The 18,667-nt window shown below is 41.7% G+C and overlaps 2 protein-coding genes across 2 annotated transcripts in view; both read left to right on the plus strand.

Annotated features, from left to right (window-relative positions):
- Positions 1-13,014, plus strand: part of myo10l3 (myosin X, like 3) — a 57,275-nt gene extending 44,261 nt beyond the window's left edge. The window contains exons 22-41 of the mRNA XM_040148610.1: positions 53-159; positions 1,927-2,337; positions 2,435-2,465; positions 2,605-3,432; positions 4,381-4,504; positions 4,922-5,165; positions 5,280-5,375; positions 5,575-5,668; positions 6,172-6,227; positions 6,344-6,486; positions 6,747-6,941; positions 7,138-7,295; positions 7,826-7,949; positions 8,387-8,684; positions 8,781-8,988; positions 9,139-9,275; positions 9,425-9,548; positions 9,639-10,094; positions 10,419-10,610; positions 10,865-13,014. Of these exons, the coding sequence (XP_040004544.1) occupies positions 53-159; positions 1,927-2,337; positions 2,435-2,465; positions 2,605-3,432; positions 4,381-4,504; positions 4,922-5,165; positions 5,280-5,375; positions 5,575-5,668; positions 6,172-6,227; positions 6,344-6,486; positions 6,747-6,941; positions 7,138-7,295; positions 7,826-7,949; positions 8,387-8,684; positions 8,781-8,988; positions 9,139-9,275; positions 9,425-9,548; positions 9,639-10,094; positions 10,419-10,610; positions 10,865-10,969 (4,131 nt within the window). The 3' untranslated portion in view covers positions 10,970-13,014. The remainder of the gene's footprint in view (positions 1-52; positions 160-1,926; positions 2,338-2,434; positions 2,466-2,604; positions 3,433-4,380; positions 4,505-4,921; positions 5,166-5,279; positions 5,376-5,574; positions 5,669-6,171; positions 6,228-6,343; positions 6,487-6,746; positions 6,942-7,137; positions 7,296-7,825; positions 7,950-8,386; positions 8,685-8,780; positions 8,989-9,138; positions 9,276-9,424; positions 9,549-9,638; positions 10,095-10,418; positions 10,611-10,864) is intronic.
- A 1,076-nt stretch (positions 13,015-14,090) lies between these two features.
- Positions 14,091-18,206, plus strand: pttg1ipb (PTTG1 interacting protein b). Its single transcript, XM_040147679.1, has 7 exons — positions 14,091-14,295; positions 14,687-14,748; positions 14,879-14,987; positions 15,535-15,637; positions 16,047-16,112; positions 16,703-16,749; positions 17,257-18,206. Exons 1-7 carry the CDS (start codon positions 14,193-14,195, stop codon positions 17,298-17,300), a joined length of 534 nt encoding a protein of 177 aa, XP_040003613.1. The 5' UTR covers positions 14,091-14,192; the 3' UTR covers positions 17,301-18,206.
- The last annotated feature ends 461 nt before the right edge of the window (positions 18,207-18,667 follow it).

Genomic DNA, 18,667 nt, shown 5'->3' on the forward strand with positions numbered 1-18,667 from the left:
CTCTCTCTGTCTCTGTCACTCCTTGTCGGCCGTGGCGCTGCTCGTCCCGCAGGTGTTCCTGAAGGAGGCCCTGGAGCAAAGGCTGGAGAAAGAGAGGGAAGAGGTGCGGCGCAGGGCTGGCATGGTGATCCGCGCCCACATCCTCAGCTATGTGGCAAGGTGAGTGGTGGAGTGCGGTGGAGGGGTGGAGGAGCTGAGTGGCAGTGACAGTTGTCAGCGTTTGTTTTGTAATAGACGTGTACAGCCTGTATATATGTTTTGGGGGGGGGGGGGTGTTATGTGCATGCCTTTGCACACATGTTTACCTCTTTGTCTGTGTGTTATGTATCAGTGCAGAAGTTGCTTTACAGATTCTCTAGTGGATTGGAGGTGCGCAGTTATAGTTATTTCATCTGATAAGACAAATATGTCCTACACATGGACCTCTTAAATCTTGCTGACTTGCCAGTGGTCAGTCATTATAAACTCATGCCGTGCAGCCAAATATTTTTCAAATAAGCAAAGGGCTTTTTTTTTTTTTTTTTAAGTTCTAGTTGAGATGGCAGTGTTTCCAGAAAGACTTATAGACAGGCGTGGCAGATCATAAACTCTGACTGTGAAAGAATCAAAAAATTCCACCCTGTGTATCACTTCCACACACTTTATTAATTATGTTTCAGTCCGCAGACCCTCATCAGGTAAAACTCCTCATGTAATATTTAATATTGAAGATCTCAGGAACAAAACATTATTAATAAAGTGAGTACAAGTGATACACACTGTGGAGGATTTTTCTTTTTTGGGGGGAGGAGGGGTTCTTTCACACTGGAGAAATGTGAATAAAATGAATCTCGTGAAATCTAGAATATTTCCATATGTAACGATGCAGCCGTAAAAAACATAGTCTTGGGATTGAATATTTGTGTAAATGTTTTTTATAGCTTCAAACAGTGAGGAGTAAGTTGATTTTAACAACCTTAAGGCTACTTCAGGAGATTAAAAACGGTGGATGTGGGGTAAACTATCTGCTCTGAACATTAAAATGTCTCATGCTTTTGACTAGTATATCTCGAAAAGACATTGTGATCTAGAATGATGTAGTTGGAGCACTCTTGGAAAGACAGTGTCTTAATAGTCTTAATTTATTGGAACACTCAGCAGTAGAGTTGATGCTGTCTTCTCAGACTGAGCAGCGAGTTTTCCTCCTTTCCACTCCACCTGACACACAGGACATCCATCACTATGGTGGTTTAAAAATCTGCACATGCAGACACCCCTAGGTATGTAATCTAGCTGTGCTCCACCTGCGTGCTGCCAGATATAAGGTCATATACAGTCCTCTGAAAGGCTCCGCTGGGAGTTTATAATGGGACTGATGACAGCGTTCAGGTTGTAGGTCCCCTTCCTTTCAGACCCGCTTTTACTAAAGACAGAGGCTCGGGAAGTTCCCTAAAGACACAAGTAAAGCCTTTGTATTATTATATGTAACATTATCTCCGCATGTCCTGAGACCAGTCAGAGGCCATGGAGTGATGACTGTGGAGACTAGGCCTGGCTAAGGGTCAGAGAGTCAGAGCATTGTGTGTGGTCCTTTGCAGGTCACGTGTGTTTGTGTGTGTGCATGTTTATATGTGTGTGTATTCAATGCATGTGCAGTGTGTGGGTGATGGGGTTTAGTCACAGGCCCAAACACAACAGCCCACATGGCCACAATGGCACAGCACGAGCTCATCAGACTCTAAACACTGCACAGTCCACAATGTACAGGCTTTCTTACCAGTGTGTTTATTTAAACAGAGAATGCCAGCGGGCGTGAGGAGGAGACCATGTGGTGCTGTGAAACGTCACAAATATGTTTGTGGTGACACACAATGTTCTCAGATAATGTTGGATTAAATATGGGAGTGGACTTTATACTGAAATTTGTGTGTTTCACTTTCTCATCAGGAAACAATATAAAAAGGTTCTGTCCAGCGTCGTCACCATCCAGAAGAACTACCGCGCTCACTTTTGGAGACGCGTCTTCCTGCGCCTGCGCTTGGCCACCATCGTCCTGCAGAAACATCACAGAGGTCAGCTGGCCCGATCCCTCTATCGCCAGCTCAGGGAGGAGAAACAGAAGCGGGAGGAAGAGGAGAGGAGGAGGAGAGAAGAAGAGGAGGAGAGAAGGCGAGAAGAAGAGGAGAAGAGGAGGATGGAGGAGGAGAGGAGAAGGAGGGAGGAGGAGGAGCAGAAACAGAGACTGATGGACGAGGAGATGAAGAGGAGGGCAGAGGAGGAGTCAGCGAGGAAGGAGGAGCTGAGACGGAAGGAGAAGGAGGAAGAGCAGAAAATGGCAGCTACAGCAGACAAGAAAAGGTACAGTGTTATGTTAAAGGTGCAATTATTAATATCAGATGACTTGTATTAGCCCTTAACATGTGTCATCACTAATGCATTATTATTTTGTCTTTAGGAACTCACTGGTTAATGGTGCTTGTCAGAAGGTAATTCCTTTTCAATATTCATATTAACATAAACCGGCTCAAGAAAGGCTTTCACATGAAAAAACCCATTATGAGGTGTGAATGTAGGCAGCATTAAACTGTTACTTTCGCTTTTTATGTTGTCTCGTCCTATGTACAGAAGGAGCTGTCTCAGACTCTGTCCTACAGTCACACCTCTGAGGAAGAGAGCCGTCAGATGGAGGAGATCCTGCGGCTGGAGAGAGAGATCGAGCGTCTGCAGAAGCAGCAGGAGGATGGCGTGTCCCTTCTCGGAGACGTCTCACGCGAGGAGCTGCGCGAGATGAGGGACGCTGAGATCTACAGGCTGGAGAAAGAGGCTTCCCGTGTTGCTACTGAGTTCCTGGAACTGCTGGACTTTGGCGGTTTAGAGCCATCCCTCTCGAGTGAGGAGAACCTCCACGACCCAACTGAATCCACCGCCCCTCTGGCAGAGGAGGAGGTAGATGAGGGTTTCCCCGCTGAGGATGAGTGCATTCCTCTGCCTGACTTCCCTCTTCCGGCTGTGGTTCCTCTGGACAAGGAGGTATTCCAAAGTATTCCCCCTCCTCCGCCTGCCTTTGCAGAAGGACTAGTTGTCTCCCCCTCTTCGGCCTCCTCTCCTTCACTGGGAAAGCTCTCCCCAGTTACACCGGATAGACTTAGTCATGCCCCTGTTCTCACAGACTCCCAAATCCCTGGCCCCCCTCCTCCTCCCGTGGTCACTAACGGAGAAAGGCGGCCATGCCAAAGGGCCAGCAGGGGGTCAGCCTTTGAGCCTGTGGGTGAAGAGCCGTTGCAAACAACTCTGCCAGACACAGAGTCGGACTATGACCAGGAGGAGTTTGAGGAGGCTCACGGGAGCTCAGGGGCTAGCACCAACGATGGCCATATCACAGACGAGGAGGTGCTACGAAAATCCTCCTGCACCCAGAACAGCCTGGACTCCTTCAGAGGCAGCTCAGACTCGGTGAGAACTAACAGGCTAAGAGCCATACACGTTGAATGCTGCTGAGTTGTTACAACTGGAAAATGTGCAGAGTTGCACTTTTTAATGATCTAGTCCAACTGGTTAATCATTTGGAGCAATACCATAGTTTCGTTGGAAGTAGATTTTGTAAATTTAGCCAAAACAGGAAATCCCTTCTGGAGAAACTGGATGTTATGTTTACAGAGAAATTAACTGAATCGCAGTTGAACTATAAAAAAAAAGGTATTAAGCTTTTGGCCAACTGCTGAATTTCCCATTTCCATGTCAGGTCGAGCTTTAGCTGTTGTTGACACATACACTGATGCACACCTAGATTTCCTCTGGGTATGTTTCCCACACATTGCCTCAACACAGACGGTGCAGAACTGAATTTTCACTCTGCACGTGGTCAAGCCTGAATCCTCTCTTAATATATCAAAAGACTCAGTTCATGTTAGAATAACAGTTAAACACAGTTGCAGTTATTTGTTTTGGCTTCTCTGAGGAAAACATGAATCTGTTCCCAGATACTGCAAGTCAAGCAGTGAGCTCAGACCCAACACTGTCACATCAGCAAAATGTCAAAGGGGAACAAGGAGGGTGTGTGAGTGTTTGCATGTGAAAGTGTGTGTGGCTGTGTATATACCAGTTTTATGGCTAGGTTGATTAACAAATAGTGACAACCAGGTCAGACAAATAATGGACACTGATTTAAGTGCTTAAATTGCAACATGAAGACTTCCTGTAGTCTTCAGAAAATGAAAAAGCTCTCTAATGTGCAGGTGTAAATATTGAAATACGTGTTATGCTTATTGCTTATATAAATTGGTCATAAAATCACTTCCGTTTTATGTTTTAAAAAAAAAAAGTATTTTCACTGTTAAAGTGACGGCCAAACATTCTTATGAAGGACCTCTCTCATCATAAATGCTGGTGTTTGTGTTTCAGTTCATTGACAGCGATGAGGACAACGATGGCTATGTGGACACAGATGAGGAAGTTTCCAATGGGAGAGTGAATCTGCTGAATGGCAGCGGGCCTCCATACTTCCACGGCTACCTCTACATGAAGAGTAAGTGGCTTTACCAAATCACTGCCCAGCAGGCATGCACATGATTTATGCACAGCTGAACACAGCTCGTATGTTCGTTTTGTCTGTTTTAGAAATGCCTTAAAAGCTTTCTTTGTATCTTGCTTGCTTGCTTTCTTTATGGCTGTTATAGTGCTTTTATTGTATATCACTGTATGTTTTTGTGAAATGTAGTTTATTGCTGTTGTCTTTCATTTATTGTGTGTTTTGTTTCCAGAGGATGCGTGCGTATACGTGTGTGAATGTCTGTGTGTACGTCTCTGGGAGGTGTTAAAGCTGTTTTAAGCTGGTTAATGAGTCTCTTTTTACTTCTCACATCATATTGAGATCTCACTTGAAATAATGTAATTCAGAGTCCTTTCTTTCTCCCTCTGCTCTCTGCATCTTTCCCGCTTTCAGGTGGTCTGATGATCCCGTGGCGTCGTCGCTGGTGTGTGCTCAAGGACGAGACCTTCATGTGGTTTCGGGCCAAACAGGACTCCCTCAAATCCGGCTGGCTTTACAAGAAAGGAGGAGGGATGTCCACCTTGTCTCGCCGCAACTGGAAGATGCGCTGGTTCGTTCTGCGGGAGTCGAAGCTCATGTACTTTGAGAACGACAGCGAAGAGAAGCTGAAAGGAACCATTGATATCCGCACAGCCAAGTAAGACCCCGTTCTCAGTCAGTGGGGTTAAAAATCCTATTCCCTTGTCTCTAATTGGTATTTCTCAAAAAAATAGAACAATTATGGTTTGGTTAACTTTGGATCTCTCTGTAGGGAGATAGTAGACAATCATGAGAAGGAAAATGCACTGAATATTGTGACTGGGGAGAGGACCTACCACATCTATGCAGAGTCGCCAGAAGATGCCAGGTATGGCATATCCATATACTGTATTTCAGCTAACTGTTGCTCTTTTATGACTAGTGTTTTACCTTGTCATCATCTCTCTGTGAAAGTAAAATGTGGAGGTGAGGTTCCCCCTTGTGGTTGCCAGTGGAAGTTCACAGTGTAATTTTCAATTACATGTTTGCTAACGTGTACTCCCTGAACTCCCTTTGACCCCATCCAGTGGTTGGTTCAGTGTGCTGAGTCGGGTCCACAGTGCCAGTCCAGAGCAGCTCATGGAGATGCACCACGAACAGGCCAACCCAAAGAATGCCGTGGTTAGTGCTGTTTTACCTCTCTGCTGCATGGGCCCCAGACTCAGCTCCATTTTTCACCAGTAATGATGAAGCATGAAACTGAATCCGTTGAAATATGATGATTCAGATCCAGGCCATATAGTAATTTAAGCTGAAGAAGCAGAACACATACACTGGTGTGAGCTGGAAAACCAAATGAAGGGATGACAAAAATTCAAGCCACTTCAGGCAGGAAACAGACAGTAGAGTACAGTAGTAGAAACACACTTTCACTTCCCTTCAGTTCGCCCTCTTACTCCCCACACCCTCAAGAAGCCAGTACACCAAGAATCCTGCCTTGACACTTAACAGTATTCTTGAGTAAATCACATTCTTTGGTTAGTGAGATTTAAATCATGAAAATGTAATGCAACTTTCCAAATCTTTGCTGTTGCTGCAGAATACTCATAAACCCAACGAGGAAATTATTTGCAAATGGGTGAAAAGCCAATAACAATAGTTCAATTCACCTCTTTATCTTCCAGGGCACATTAGATGTGGGCTTGATTGATTCTGTTTGTGCATCAGACAACCCAGACAGGTGAGCAAACCTAACCTATGTCGGATTAAATCTATTTAAACGACGGTCTGAGTGGTATGACAGCATGGACTACATGTGGTGTAACAACTCGTGTCTATGATGTGTTCTGTTTCCAGACCAAACTCGTTTGTGATCATCACGGCTAACCGGGTGATCCACTGCAACACAGACACACCTGAGGAGATGCACCACTGGATCGGCCTGCTGCAGAAATCTAAGGGAGACTCCCGGGTGGACGGACAGGATTTCTTAGTCAGGGGTCAGTCGGCAGGCACACACTCTGGGATTTTTACCATTTGAGAGTTGATTCATGTCCTTATGTATGCAGCAGGATACCACTGGTTGGATCCATAAAGAGCTGATGTGTTTCTGCACCGAGAAAACTAAATGTGTTGAATTTGTTTGACAGAAGGACATTTTAAAAGGATTAACAACATATGCTAAAAAGTGAAATGTCATTTTATCTTGGAATATTCTTAATTAGGACTTGATGAGTAAGTCATTAATTTATCCTCACAGGCTGGTTGCATAAAGAGATGAAGTCAGGAGCCAAAAGTACATCTCTGAAGCTGAAGAAGCGCTGGTTTGTTCTCACCAGTAACTCTCTGGACTATTACAAGTCATCGGAGCGCAGTGCCTCCAAACTGGGAACTCTGGTCCTCAACAGTCTCTGCTCTGTGGTGCAGCCTGATGAGAAGGTCTTCAAAGACACTGGTCAGCTCATGGTCTACATTATTCTCAATCTACTTGAGCTAGGGAAAATATAGTAAAGCTTTAGTCTCGTAAAAATCGTAAAACCTCTGTTTGGCTTATTTATCTTTTCTGTGTCATTTATTTGCGTTTAAAACATTTCAGGTTCTTCCAGGGAGTTATCTTTTAAGTCTAATTACCTTCCGTCTTTTTCATCCAGGTTACTGGAATATAATCGTCCATGGGCGTAAGCACTCTTACCGTCTTTACACCAAAATGCTGAATGAAGCCATGAGGTGGACGAATGCCATACAGGGAGCAATAGACAGCAAAGTTCCCATTGAAACGCCAACACAGCAGCTCATCAGGGACATCAAGGTATTAAAACACTGACTTGACTGTTCCTCCCTTTGTTGTGATCCGGGTAATACTGTCAAATAACTGCTGGTCTGTGTGCTATTGTATGGCTGGGAGATTTTATGCTGCACGAGTCTTACTAAATGCTCTAATAATATTTCCACAAATAATTCTTTGTAACATTTCCTTAACATATGGACATTAATGTTATTGTAACTCACATTCTTCTCAGCCACGCAGACCTTTGGCAGGGACACGCACTGTAGTAAAGTGAGGTACTTGTACTCACTACATGTGTGCTGTGATCCTTTTTAAGTCTTAGCTTCGCCGTCTTCAAAACATTTTTATTCACCTATTTTCCTCATATATATTAGCTGTTTCCTGACTTTACTGCAACAATAATATTCATCACTGATATTGCCATTCTTGATATTTTTCTAATCTGGCTTGAATGCAAACTTCCACCTATATAAGAATGTTCTACTTTGCTGTAAAGATAATTCCTGAAGGGTTTACTTTAAGATCACTGATCCAGTTTTCTGTCTTTTAAGGAGAGCAGCTTAAATGTGGAAGCTGTGGAGCAGACATACTGGAGGAACCCCATCCTGAGATATACCCAGCATCCATTGCACTCCCCTCTTCTACCTCTTCCTTATGGAGATGTCAGCGTCCACTGTGAGTGCTCTGCCTATTGCTATTGTTTTCTGTTGGTTCACATACATTAACTTTTTGGGGGATACCAGATTGTAGGTACGCTTTTTTTGGAACATGAACCTTTTATACATACATTTTTCAGTTCATGTAATTCTTATTTTTCTCCATCAAGTAGTGGAGTCTGCCAAAATATCTATTTATAGACATAAAAAACTCGTGCGCTGGAGAAAAAGGAGGCTATTTTCAGATAAAACAAACAAACCAGTGTGACGCACTTCCACAGTGGACAGTCTGTGTGCATTTCAGAAGACAATAACATCAACTTGATTAAAATTTGGTAACAAATTAATTAAACTTCAAGCAATATATTTGAAAGTGCTCAAATGTCATTTAACTAGTTATTCCTTAGTAACTAGTTTGAAAAAGAAATTTTACCCCTCTTTTTCTCACTCTCCCAGTGCAAAAGGAAAAGGGTTATACCAGCCTGCAGGATGAGGCCGTGAAGATTTTCAACTCACTGCAGGAGATGGAGGCAGTTTCAGACCCTGTGCCAATCATCCAGGGAATCCTGCAGACCTGTCAAGACTTGAGGCCATTAAGAGATGAGGTTTACTGTCAGCTGATCAAACAAACCAATCACGTCCCACACCCCAACAGTCCCTCCAATCGCGCCCACTGGCATCTCCTGACCTGTATGAGCTGCACCTTCCTGCCCAGCCGAGGCATCTTACGCTACCTCAAGTTTCACCTCAAAAGGTATACGCCGCTTTTGGACACGCCTTCATTCATGACTATGAATAAAGCTGGGTAAAACTTCCACTTCACTTTCTTTTCGTCCTTGGGTATTTTCAGGATTAAGGAGCTGTTCCCTGGTACAGAGATTGAAATGTTTGCCCATTTCATTGGTGAGTCTCTGAAGAAAACCAAGACCAGAGAGTTTGTTCCATCCCAAGAGGAAATCATGGCACTGCTTACCAGACAGGAAATGACAACCACAGTCTACTGCCACGGAGGAGGCTCCTGCAAGATCTCCATTAACTCTCACACCACCGCTGGAGAGGTAAGCGAGCTTCAGTGACTAATGCGCGGATATTTGCTTGGCTATTTTAAATATTGCTCCGTGAGCTACATAACAAGCTGGCGTATAATTTTCCAGTGGATATTATTTCTTATTCACACAGACTGTGATGATGTGACTTACTTTGTTCAGGTGGTGGAGAAGCTAATCAGAGGTCTGGCTATGGAGGACAGCAGGAACATGTTTGCTCTCTTTGAGCACAACAACACTATTGACAGAGCTGTGGAAAGCAGGGTCCTTGTGGCTGATGTTTTGGCTAAATTTGAAAGGTATGTTACACATGCAAAGATTGCAAGGGTCATTTTCTTTTAGATGCTGTGTTTGATAATATATTTAGGATTTTGGTGATATTTGTTTTCAGGACATGGTGATGATAATAAAATGTGTGTAAGTGACACGATTGTGACTTTCCCACCAGACTGGCTGGCAGCGAGGAAGCTGAGGATGAAGGCCAGTGGAAACTTTATTTCAAACTCTACTGCTTCCTGGACGTGGAGAGCATGCCTAAGGAAGGAGTGGAGTTCGCGTTCATGTTTGAGCAGGTATGTTTTGCTCATCATGTTACTACTTTACTGAGGGTTCTTTCAATCACACGTTGCAATTGGTGCTAATGTTGAACTCTGATCCTTCAGGCCCATGAGAGTTTGACCAGAGGCCACTTCCCTGCCCGGGAGGAGACGCTGCAGCACCTGGCCGCTCTGCGCCTGCAGTTTCTATACGGAGACAAAGCGCGAGTCACCTGGAGCCTGGAAAACGTCTACCCCGTGGGGCGCCTGCGCAGTCGCATCCTGCAGTTCACCAAGGTGGGTGGAGCCTCGGGGTCCGGCCAAACTCTGGAGCGTCGGAGGACTAGCTTCCTGGACGGGACGCTGCGTCGGGGCTTGAAGACAGGCTCAATGAAGAAGCAGCGCATGGAGGAGGAGCAGATGCTGGAGATGTGGATAAAGGAGGAGATGTCTTCCACTAGAACCAGCATTGTGGAGAAGTGGTCTCGCCTCAAAGGTCTGGATCAGCACCAGGCCATGCTCAAATACATGACCATCATCAAAGAGTGGCCTGGATATGGATCCACACTGTTTGATGTCGAGGTGAGTTTGCTGAGATGTCAATCAGGTTGCCAGCAGGGATGCACTGATCACTGACTTTTTCTCTCAGTACAGTTCCAAAACCTCAGCCCAGGAACTGTGGATACTAATTACAGATTCAATACCAGTGCTCTCTCTTTCTGAATTTTAAAATCTGCATACCTTACTGTATAGAACTCGTTGAGGTCATTTTTATGTTAGGTAACATGATTGCTGTGGATCTAAAAACTAAGTTGGTGGCCTGCCATGACTTAGTAAATGCAAATGTCATGTCACATTGGGCCGGTTGAATAATGCTTATGCGATCCTGTATTTATGTCTTTATAGTGCAAAGAGGGAGGCTTCCCTCATGATCTCTGGTTGAGTGTGAGTGCTGAGAATGTGTCTGTCTACAAGAGAGGGGAGCCCAAGCCTCTGGAGACGTTCCCATATGAGCACATCATCTTCTTTGGCGCTCCGCAGCCCTGCACGTACAAGATCACTGTGGACGAGCGAGAAATGTTCTTTGAAACACCACAGGTACATGTTTGTCTTGTATTGTAAATGTATTGTTCATCAGAGCATAAATTACAGCAGTCAACTCTCTTGCTTAAGGACACCCAGGAGTTTGGTCAGTCCGTTGTAAATAAAATTCACCCGAATGATCAAGATTTTAATGATCACAATTTGTTTTAGGGAAACATCTGGACTAGATACATCTTTGCATCTTTTACACTTGCAGTTTTGTCACATTGCTTTTTTTCTGACTGTGTATTAAATCTGTACATTTCCAGGTTGGAGAGATCACAAAGATCATGAAAGCCTACATAAACATGATCGTGAAGAAGCGCTGCAGTGTGAAGTCTGTCTCCAGTTATGGAACCAACTGGATCAGGTGATTGACTGAACAGGACACAGTATGGACTCTGGCTATAGTACACCTCAACCTTAATGAGCAAGAATGGAGAGGAGACGTAGAAAAGAGAAGAAGAACAAATCACTCTTACAGGAACTGTGTCTCAGAGCTTTTTACTGGCTGTGTAGCGACACAAAGAAAACCCCATCCAGGAAGATTCCTTTCTAAAGAGACACAAAAAATGGTGATATCTTTACTACTTGTGGCAAGTGTGGGAACACTGAAGCATCTGCACCATTTTAAGCTTTACAGTCATCCTGAGTGTTTTGCCACCCTTCATGCAGTCTCCACACCTGTTACTCTCTTTAGTTACACTGGTCATTTCTCTCATACTACTTGAAACGTAATTCAGGTATCTTTTGGTGAATTGTATGTTATTATCCAGAGAAGGCTGACAATTTTGCATGCTCTTGTTCCACCAGATGTTTCAAATCATTCAAGACACACATTCTCATCTGAATTTAGACTTAATGTCCAAAAATTTGGAATTTCTTTCAATCCTACATCCCAAACTGTGTAAAAGAATGTGTTGCAGTGACAAACACACATTGACTGAGTTGTCATCTTTTAAGTGTTTTTTCCACAGAATATTGCGGCCCATTGTAATGAATGTTCTCCCGTGTGGAGATTCCCTCAGGTTAATGTGTAATATAACTGTCATCCTCCCAGGGAGATTCTCCCTCATCTTGCCTTATTTAAGTTTTTATTGGAGCTATTCTGGACTAATAGTTTTTGTGGAGATGTGGCCTTTCAGGGATGGAGTATAAATTTTGCGGTGTTGAGTATCTTGGCGAATGGTAGTTACGGCTTCCAAGGGTGCATGTGTCACAAAAGTGCATCCCCATCTTAAACAAAATAAACAAAAACAACAAAAAAAAGGAAAAGAAAATTTGCCTCCTAAAAGTCAAATAAATGCACCAAACACAGGAATTCAATTTTAATAACCACTGCACCAGTGGAGATGCAACGGCAGTAGAGTATTTTCTCACAAGGCACCAGTAGTAAACCAGTTGAAACTGATGTTTAAGGATGTGTTTTAAGAGGCAAGTATGATATCGCCTGTTCAGTGTGTCTGTGTCTAAAGAGTGTGTTTTTGTTTTTTTTCAGTGATGTCAAAGGCCATGTGAGGGTGGGGTATTTATTTATTGAAGTATCAGTGGATTGGGAGAATAAGCTCAGAGAAGTGAACTGGGTGCTGGAAATCTAATGATGCACGTTTGCTAGTACTTTGTTTTTCTGTTATATTTGCGTTCAGGGACACAAAAATTCACAAGCTTCAGAAACAGACAAGTTGTTCATAATTTACTATTGATTTTCCCCATTTTGTGCCCTGTGTCATACCTTTTGTCAACATGAAATAATGTGTGTGCATCCAAGATGCTCAGTTCCTTTTCTTGTCTCACTAACCAGAGGATAGTTCCTCTCCTAGGCCACTGTAAATGAACACAAATGATTCAAGCTTATACCAATCAACCTACAGTATATTTCATGATTAGAATAATATGATGCAAACTTAATGAGCTTAGTATTTACCTCACATTGCATCACTGTCTTCCATTGCTCCCCGATCGTACTCACTTAGGCATTCTGGTCAGCTGCCGGCGGCCACACCAGAGACTGATCTTACCATTGACGATGACTGTATTTCTGAGATTTCTGATTGTTTTGAAGAAGAAAAATCAGAAAATGTTTTATATCAGAATTTAAAGATGCTTTAATAAATTATTGTATTTTAAAATCTGTCCTTTGTTCGTTATCAGTGTCTCATATTCTGTCATGTCTTATGTTGGACAATATGGAATTTAGATGTGTCTAGCTGCTCTGTGAATTTCAGCCTCGTGTGCACCAGGTACCAAACATGAAGACTTTACTCCAAAAGTACAGTATAATTAGTCAGCTAGTACTAACGGTTGAAATACCAAAGCTGGAATTTTAATTAATGTCTGTGTGCTCTTGCATTCACTCGCTTCATTTCTGTAGATAATATGAATAACAAAAATAAAATGATGAAAGCTTAAGACGGGTATTTCCACAAAAACTTCAGTAGGTGAGGGTGATGATGAAAACATGACATTGCTGACAAAAAAAGTTAATGCATTTTTCTGTATGTTGCAGGGGTTTTACTTTCAGTGAAAATTTTCAAGTGTCTGTTTTAGTAAAAAGCCACTTGAAACCATATAGTAATGGGCAGTTTGCACTGTAAACCAACCTTGAAACTTGGAAAGAAAAATGCTCAAAAAGATGGAGTTTTCTTTTTAAATGGGAATTTTCATGGCAAAAACAAGTTGACAAGGTTTGGGCTGGATACTGAATATATTTGTTACTTTGTTACTGTGTAAGCACTATTTTGGATCGATGGCTTGCATTTTAAGGAGAACAATTAAAGATTGAGAAATACCTACAAGACAGGCATTTTTCTTTGTTTCAGAAATAGACACGCTACATAAGGTTTATAAATTACGACCTGATTAGCAGTTAGTAACAATTCACTGATTTTTTTTATATAAATGATAGCAAGTCATAAATTAGGTTTTTGAGCCATCAGCACAAGTCAGTAAGTCATCTGTAATTATGTATATTAATAAGACATTAATAAACGATTTTGACAACAGTCTGTCTGCAGTTGTAAATGATAATAAGTTACTAATAAATTAATTGGGGTCCAGATGCTCTGCTGCCCTTTCCCAGTAGGGTAAGTGGTCCAACGGCCCCCCTTAGGAATTAAGGAGCAAGCTAAAAAGACAAAGCAACGTGACCTGCTGAATGAGGATAAACACCAGCATGAGGGGTTTTTCAGAAGTTGACAACTCAAAAGTTGTTATTGTTATTGATGGCTCAAGCATGATATATAAACCTTGGTTAATGCTATTTTAACCATTTATAAAGTCGTGAGTTAAAGCATTAGGTCTGTCTTTGAAAAAAGCACCGCCTTTACTGTTTCTTTTGACAGTTTGTGTTACTGCTTGGAATAAAACAACATCCAGAAACGGACACGTCCCGTCGCCTACATGTGTCGTACATTTTCTGGCACCGGTAAAACACCGTCCTCAGTCTACAGATGTTTGACTCTGCAGCTGTTTCATGAGACCAGCGTCAGTAGCGCCTGACGTCAGCCCCCTCGTAGACCGTCGGTCCACCCTTCACTTTGACTTCACGCGTTTGTGGGTGCATTTCCATGCAGTCGACGGTCTTCCGCCCGTCTCACAATGTCCGGAGTTTGGAGAGCTTCAGCCGCCGCCGCTGCCTTGGCTCTCTGCGGTGCTTTCCTGGCCGCGGAGGCGCAGACGCCGACTCCCCCGCCAGCTCCGAGTAAGTTCTCTATCAGCCGAAGTTGATGTGCTTTGTTTCGTTCAGCCCGAGTCAGGTCAGGAGGCTGTCACATGACCGCTGCAAAATAGATTTTCTCTGATCCCAGAAGTAAAGATAATCATCTGGATTCGTTGTAATGGCTCCCCTGTTTTGTGGACATTCGTTGAATTCTACAGGAAGCAAACTTTATCAAAGCAAAGAGTGTCAATCTGACTCCCTTTAAGCTATGTTGTTGCATATACGTCTAATGATTTGTGGGCAGAGGATAAAACCTCTGGTAAGATTTTACTAGACTTTCTTATTTTATTTCTTCTTGAACCTACAAAGAGAAGGTAGGGCCTTCACTTCACTTCACCAGCCCGAAAAACTGCAACACTGTGACTTATCTCAGTTTCAGCTCCCTGCGCCTTGAGATCCAATACCAGTTGTGCAGAATGCCTGCAGAATGTGACAGTAAGTCTCCTAAAACTCAGCCAAATGCAAATACCGTAGCCCTCTTTGGTTATATTAGGGATCTGTTGTCATGAATACCAAAGATAAGAAAGCCAGCACAGTGCTTGTTGCTGTGTTTTTTTTTTTGCAGTGTCTGTGGTGCATACCAACCCGACGATGCATTGACTACCCAGTGAGGAACATCCTGCCCCCCAGCAGTGTGTGTCGTTTGACAGATGCACGATGGGGGGTCTGTTGGGGTAAGACTTTCCAAACCTTAGGCCTCAGATAAATCTGGGTAAACCCTGCAAGTATTTCATATTTGGGATATGTGTGGGAAAGACTCTATGGTAAAAAAAAAAAAAAAAAAAAACTTAAAAAATGAGTGGCAACTATTATAATAATTAATTAATTAATTGTTTAAGTCTTTTTCGAGCAAAAATGCCAAACACGCTCCAGTTCCAGCTCCTCACTTGTGAGGATTTGCCACTTTTTTCTCTCTTACTTGACAGTAAAGTGAATGTCTTAAGGATCTTGTGGATTTGGACTGTCATGAGATGCCTACAACTAATCCATATTTAACTTGATATTGATTCACTTACCAATTATAGTGATTACTCTTCACAGAAGAAACATAACCAACTTCAGACAGACTAAAATTTCAAACTCTACCGAGACCCCAGACACCAAGTTGTTACTACAGTCTAACAGGGGAACCCTGTTTACGTGTATTTATTGGATTTGAACATTTCAGGCTCCTGATTAGGTGAATGTTTTCCTTTTTCTCTGTGTTTGCCTTCGATACAGTCAACTTCCAGATTTTGATCATCACCCTGTCGGTGCTGGCTGGCATCGTCATCATTGCCATTTTTGTTTGCTGCTTCTGCTGCTGCAAATGTGAAAGAGTTGGGTAAGCATGAAGTCACATGAAATGTTGGCTGTGAAATCATGTTCAGCATGGAAGGAGGAGGAGGACAACAACGAGGAACACAATGGGTTGTTTTTCTGCAAGGCGAGGCTGATACTGCCGTCTCCAAAAGCCTGCCAGAATTTGTGACTGTAGTCTAGCCCTGAAAATAACTTTGCTCTTTCTATTAAGATGCGCTCTAACCACTTACAGAAATTAGTCAATTTCATAAGGGGTGTTTTGTTGAGAGGCTACAGTGATACATATGGTCAAATTATTGGACTGATTAACTGTAAGCACATCAGACTTGAGTCTCTCAAGCTATTGTCATTTATGTTGCAATTTAAGCTCTTGTTTACACAAATATAACAATGATGAATGTGAATATAATTGTGTAATCTTTCCATCCCAGAAACAAGAGAGAGGATGCAAAGGTGGAGCGACAAACCCGTGCGAGGAAGGCCCGTCAGAAAGCGAGGTAAATGCGTAAGGGTCGGACGATAACCAATTTAACTATACATTTGTACTCAGAAAAATAATACAAACCCTTAGTAGTTTGTTACTGTCTTTATAACAATAACCATCAGTGGGAGTCTCTCTGACACTACACACTGTGGACTACACTCATCGGCATTTTGACAAAAAACATTCAGTATGATAAAAGTTGCAGGAAGAGGCAATGAAACTTTTTTCCCCAAATCAAAAATGATGCAGACTTTTTATGTTGTTATGTGTTTTTAAGGGGCCGGCACATTTTAACCACACTTCTCAGTGAGCAACACCGCCGTGCATGACAATGAAGTTTATTTAGTGTTTGAATATTTTCTTTTTCTTTCATTAATTATCAAGCGTGCATCATTTCGACCTAGATTATGAATAAGGTTTTAAGGTTCAGTGCGCACCTACTGCTAAAATGTTAAATATAAAACTTGGTTTTGGTAGATGCTGTCAGCATATTACAGCACTAACTTGTGTTGATCCTTAATCCAGGATTCAGACACTGTAGGCGTGATAGTGGTCAGTGTTCTCTGTAGTCTCACAATTTGTCTCTGATTCTCCCCATTACAGGAGAACAGAAATGCAGCTGAGGCATGATGAAATCAGGCAGAAATATGGTGAGACACATTTCTTGTTTGTGTGGTTGGAGTTGGTTAATACATGTAAAATTGGAACTTCAAAGAGGCTTGTTTTACCTATGCTTAGTTTACATGCACAGTGAGAAAACAGTTGAAAAATGAATAAAAAGAGGGTACGGGAAAGAAAATATAGATAGAAAAATAATTTAATCAAATCTGAGTAGATGGAACAAAGGACTATTACAAAAATCTTTATCAACCGAGAGAAAGAAGTGACATTAAAATAATAATAATCCAGTAGTGCCATCTAGTGGAGAAAAACTACACTGCACATACCTGATACACATGAATTCAATTCCAAAATCTATGACTACAATGACTTTTGTAAAATTGGAATTAAATTAATTGCATTTCACCCACAATTTCGAATGTACACAGCCATCAAAACAAAACTCATCTGAATATTTCATATTCCTAGTTTTTCAGGGTGAAATGTTTGTAGCTGTATTATTGATTAACTGATTTGTTCTACATTCTTCCTTTTAGGTCTGGCAAAGGATAATCCATACTCCCGTATGGACGACCATTAAGAAGAATCACAGCGATGATTCCTTAAAAAAAAACCTTAAGATATTCGATGCCAGTAACATTGAGATACAGCATTCAAGTACCATATGATAATTGTGATTCTGCAGATGTTTTCAGTGTTTCAGTGAATGCAAAAAAGAAGTCATCAAAATGTTCTGAAATCGTTTTGACCAAGTGCGCACTATATGCCAAACATGGAGCATTCACCTAATGTTTAATTTTTTATACACGTCACTGTCTGCTATTAATATTTTCTTGTGCTTTCATTTAGGTGTGCATTATTGTGCGAAAATCTGTTCAGTTAACTTGTTTTCTGTCCACACAGGAAACCAGATGTAAGAGCAAATCTGTTAAAACATATTGTCCATCCAGATAAGCAAACATTATTGTATTCATTTGCATAAAATGCAGTATTGTAAAATTTCCACAACTCCAGAGCTGATCTGTGCTTATGTTGCTTTTTTTTTGTAACTAGCAGTTTCACTCTCATTCTGTAATTGTACACTATATTACTGATTGTCATTCATTTCTAAAGTTTGCCAATTATTTTTATATAAAAAGATCATCTGTAACATGTAACATATTTTACACAATTTTTGCTATTTGTTGATAAATATCAGAATCAGAATAAGATGCAGAGCTTTACTGAATAAAAGAAATGTGTTCCCCTCAAATTACATGGGAAGCATTTGATTCTTGTGCAGCTGTTGTTAAAGACAAATGGTGACCATGAATTTCAAAATTAAATTGATAAAACTGAAATTTAAACTGCAATTTGATTTTTTTTACTTAGAATATAACAAAACCAAATTCGCAACGTCTCCAACTCCCAACCCCACCCCACCAAAACACAAATACAGGAACAAGAGGGGTCAACATAGTGGCTTTAAAAAAAAAAAAAAAGGAAAATAAAGAAAGAAGTTATACAAAACTGAGAGAAAGTATGGAGCCATAAATCCTAAATGGAAATCAATGTCATCACTATGCTCCCACCTCATCCTCTTTCTTTAAAGAAATGCATGTGCCCCTCTCACAGAAATGTTTTTCTGGCCTATTGAAACTTCCTATATGACTATCTGTCATCTAATCCTGGAGTTCAGGCACCCCAAGCCTGTTTCAGTTCCTGAGAAGAATTTGCTGTTAAACTATTATTGCGTCCTGGCCCAGGCCAAAAGAAGTGTTGGGTTTTGCAGCCTGTATACAGGGCATACAGAATATTTATACCAAGTCTTTATAGTCTACTGGGGTGTAATTGTGATAATGTAAACTGTATTAAACTAATCTCAAAATCTTTTGACTTGACTCTCTTTTCAAAAGTTGTCTTAGGTTTCATCCCATTAATGAGAAGTGTTAATCTGGAGACCATCTT

This window comes from Xiphias gladius, chromosome 16 (genome assembly GCF_016859285.1).
Source record: "Xiphias gladius isolate SHS-SW01 ecotype Sanya breed wild chromosome 16, ASM1685928v1, whole genome shotgun sequence".
Taxonomy (NCBI): Eukaryota; Metazoa; Chordata; class Actinopteri; order Istiophoriformes; family Xiphiidae; genus Xiphias; species Xiphias gladius.